Source organism: Alligator sinensis, unplaced genomic scaffold, assembly GCF_000455745.1.
Source record: "Alligator sinensis unplaced genomic scaffold, ASM45574v1 scaffold784_1, whole genome shotgun sequence".
NCBI classification, from domain to species: Eukaryota; Metazoa; Chordata; order Crocodylia; family Alligatoridae; genus Alligator; species Alligator sinensis.
Window position 1 is genome coordinate 638,124 of NW_005842318.1, and position 3,551 is coordinate 641,674.

At 43.5% G+C, this 3,551-nt stretch overlaps 1 protein-coding gene across 1 annotated transcript in view; it reads right to left on the bottom strand.

Annotated features, from left to right (window-relative positions):
• Nucleotides 1-2,474: 2,474 nt before the first annotated feature.
• The window catches only part of LOC112551065, a 2,860-nt gene continuing 1,783 nt past the window's right edge, over nucleotides 2,475-3,551 (bottom strand). The window contains exon 2 of the mRNA XM_025209947.1: nucleotides 2,475-3,371. Coding sequence (XP_025065732.1) covers nucleotides 2,577-3,371 — 795 coding nt within the window. The 3' untranslated portion in view covers nucleotides 2,475-2,576. The remainder of the gene's footprint in view (nucleotides 3,372-3,551) is intronic.

Consider the following 3,551-nt stretch of genomic DNA (forward strand, 5'->3'; position numbering starts at 1 on the left):
TGTCTGATATCCTTATTTTGGGCAGCAGGACTCTTGGGACCATTGTCCGAGCCATCCAAAGTTCAGAAATTAGGCTAGGCAAAGTAATTTCTTACACACCTTCTCTGCTTTACTTTGAAAGAGGATAAGAGTTGCAGCTTTATGGCGAACAAGGACCTGAAACCATCCCTCATCACACTGGACACTCATACCACAGCCCCCATATTTCAGTCCCTAATTTTGACCCAAGCCTTTCAGGGGAGGCAAAGCCCCTCATACTGCCACACCTGGTCTTCTCTTCCTAGTGATCAAATGGCCCTTTTGGCTTGATGAGCAGCTGCCTTTAAACCAGTCTCTGCCATCAGTAAGCAAAGCAGAGAGCTGTAGCTATCTTGTCCATATGCTTAACCCAAGGGATATCAGCCTTCTTCTTATCCCCAGATAGATTTCTTGGAAAGAGAGTACATTCAATATCAGTGAATTTACTGACCATTAACCCAGAATCCTCCACACCAATGGCCCACTGCAGGCTCTCTAGAAGATGGTCCACCACCTTTATAAGAGCATTCAGCATTCACAGTAGAGGGGCCTTCAATACCACGTGAACACCTTAAAAGATCCAGTTACAGCAAAATGGCATTCACAAAACAGGATTGCCCCCAGTCTTATTCTTCCCACTTACCTCCCCTGGTCTTACAACTCGTTGTCCTATGTTACCCAGACTGTTGTCTTTTCTCTGTGCCTCAGATCTCGAGCTTTCATCTTCAAAGCACTTCTCACCCAGCGATGCTCTTAGGTTTCTTAGGCCATCCCCAGTTTGAGCAACGAATGCTTCTTGCAGTTCCTCAAGAGGCTCTGCTTTTATGGAAATCACTTGTAAGTAATCAGACACCAAATCTGAAGAAGTGGGTACGTATTTGACGGTAATATGAGGGATTCTTTTCACAGGCAACTCCTCTGTCTCTGTTGGGGTCTCATTTGCAGTTGACCCTGGGATTGCCTCTTCAGAACTCCCTGTTTTGGGCTCTGCACTAACAGACACTTAGTCAGCAATTTTGTCTGGGTTCATCACAGCTTGGCTCAGTGTTGGTGGACTGTCACTAAGGGGGCATCGGAGAGTTCTTCAATTATTACAGTAGCCATGGGTACCACAGGAATACATGGGTTTAAAGTTGGTTTTGGGATCTTCATTATCATGCCAAGATCAGTAGGGAGTCATTCAATAATCTTAATACTTTCTGTTGTTGAAGATGAAGTAGGCAATGTCTCCTCCTCTGAATTGGCTTTTAAGTCAGGTTTGGCTACTTCTTTTGCTATTGAAGCTGCTATTTTATGAGCGAAAATATCTTGTCTATTTGTTAGGTCTCTGCAAACAAAAGTGTCAGAATCCTAACATTCGACAGTGCTTGTGCAAGCTGGATGGAACGGGTCTCCCAGGGCCTGGCTGTCTTCAGCGTGTAAAAATTCTCTTTCACTGGTCTGTTTGTTCATGTTCTTCTCATGTTCTGACAGGAGTACTTGCACAGCATGTCATATTTTTCTAGTTGCATCGGTCAGTAACAACATCTTTTCTGCATCCAAACCCGCAATGGGAAAGAGGGAAGAAAGTGTTGATACAAGATTTGCTGTTAGTTTTTATATGATAAGAGGAACTATTTTACTAAGTTCTTGTGATAAACTGTTTGGGTTATCCGAAGGCTCAGTAACATCTCTTAGTGTATTTTCAACAATATTGTCAGGTTCAGCAAGGTCATGAAGTGGTAGTTCTCCAGAAAGAGAGTTCTGCAATGTATTCCCAGTTATCTCTTGGAAGACCAAATCACAGACTGCTTCAGAAAGAATCATGCACCCATTTCTTAAACACTTCTGCATGCTGAATTTAGACTGAAACTGTATCAAAAGCTTGGTATAGACCAAATCAGCAATTGTTTGAATCCGAGCATCCTCCCTGGAATGTGGATGTTCAATATGCTGGCAGGAGGAGTTCTCATCTTCAGAGATTTTTGCTATAACTTTACTGATGACCGTCATGTGAATCAAGCCACATTCTGCCAGTTGCATTTTCTTTTCTGTAGAGGAAGATGTGCTGGCAGTGGCAGGGAGAATGTTAGATAAAAGCCTGCTGATTAGATCTTCCAAAAATCTGTGGCATACCCCCATAGTAGATGGTGTGGGACTTTGGCATCGGGCATTGCTTTTGGTAGCATCTTCTAAAAGCTTCTCATCCATTACCCCAGGTTTTAGAGGTCTATACAGAGCTGAAGATGCTTTTGCTAAGGCTTCTTCCTGCTGGTAACCAGTTATTTCTCTCTTTATCAAAACACTCTGGTTGCTTTTCATGTCTGCATAGACCGAGACTTTGGAAGCACTTTCTTGCAGAAGGTCAGATAAACTGGAGTGAATAATTTTGGCTGTCAATGTGTCTATGTCAGGGGAGAGATCCTGATCTTTAGAAAGCTGCAGGTCTGTGGCCTGGCATATGGAAAGCTTATCCAACACTAAATCAACTATATCTGTGCTGATACGTGAATAATTACTTCCGAGGAGTGCACTGTCCTGAGCAACCATTTTGCTCCTTAGTTCATCGTGTATTTCTTTCAAACAGCATCCATTCCAGGAAATGTCTTTCTGTGTGATGAAAACAAGGACTTTCCTGTAAGCTGCCTGTCAGTCTGGTGTTGAGTTATTTTGGAGCGGACAGCCCTTGGCTTAGTTACTGTGTCCATGGTGGATGTAGGTTTGAGCCCCAGAGCTCCTGTGCAAAAATTCAGGTTGTTCATGTCCCCTAATGTGGGTTGTACAAACTCAGGTACTCGACGCTGCCTTGGCATTTGTTCTTCCCATTGCACTTGTTCCTTATAACCTGGCACTCTTCCCTGGACATTGGTTAATGAAAATAATTTTCTAAATATGCCTGTTTTAGGGCAATCTTTTTTGCAGTCAGGAGAAATATCTTCCCTAATGCGATAGCTTTGCAATTTGCCATCTTCAGCTCCCATGCATGTGCTCGTTCTGCAAAAACTAGAAATACTGTCAGCGTGATGGGGAAGTGCCGCTGCTGGTTCAGGCTCTGGCAGATTTTCTGCCCAACACTCTCTGCGTAGAGACAGTGGCCTTCTTGTTGGAGACAGGCCAGGTGACTCTTGTGAAAACAGTGGTGTTGGCTCTCCTCTGCTCCCTCTCTTCACACATCCAGGTGATCTGCTGGGTGTTCTCTTTCTGCCTCTGAAGACAAACTTCTTGGCATTGGCCTCCTCAACTCCCATGTCTCTCTCAGCTACTTTTTTGTCTTGATATTGTATTATTGCTGGATATATGATGTCTGTTACTTCAGCCACACACTGTGTCATTATATTGATAATTTCATCAGTGATTTCGTTGGTCATGTTTTTCTGTAGCAGGAACAAATGAGAAAGGACATTAAATGTGTTAATTAATTCCTGCATTCTCCCTTCTGCACATGGCAACAGCTGCCTACTGGGTGCGACTCAACCTTTTAGGATAAACAAGAACAGCCCCCCCACGAAAAGTGACATGTATCACCAGAGCCTTTTGGATAGGGTGGGATATAA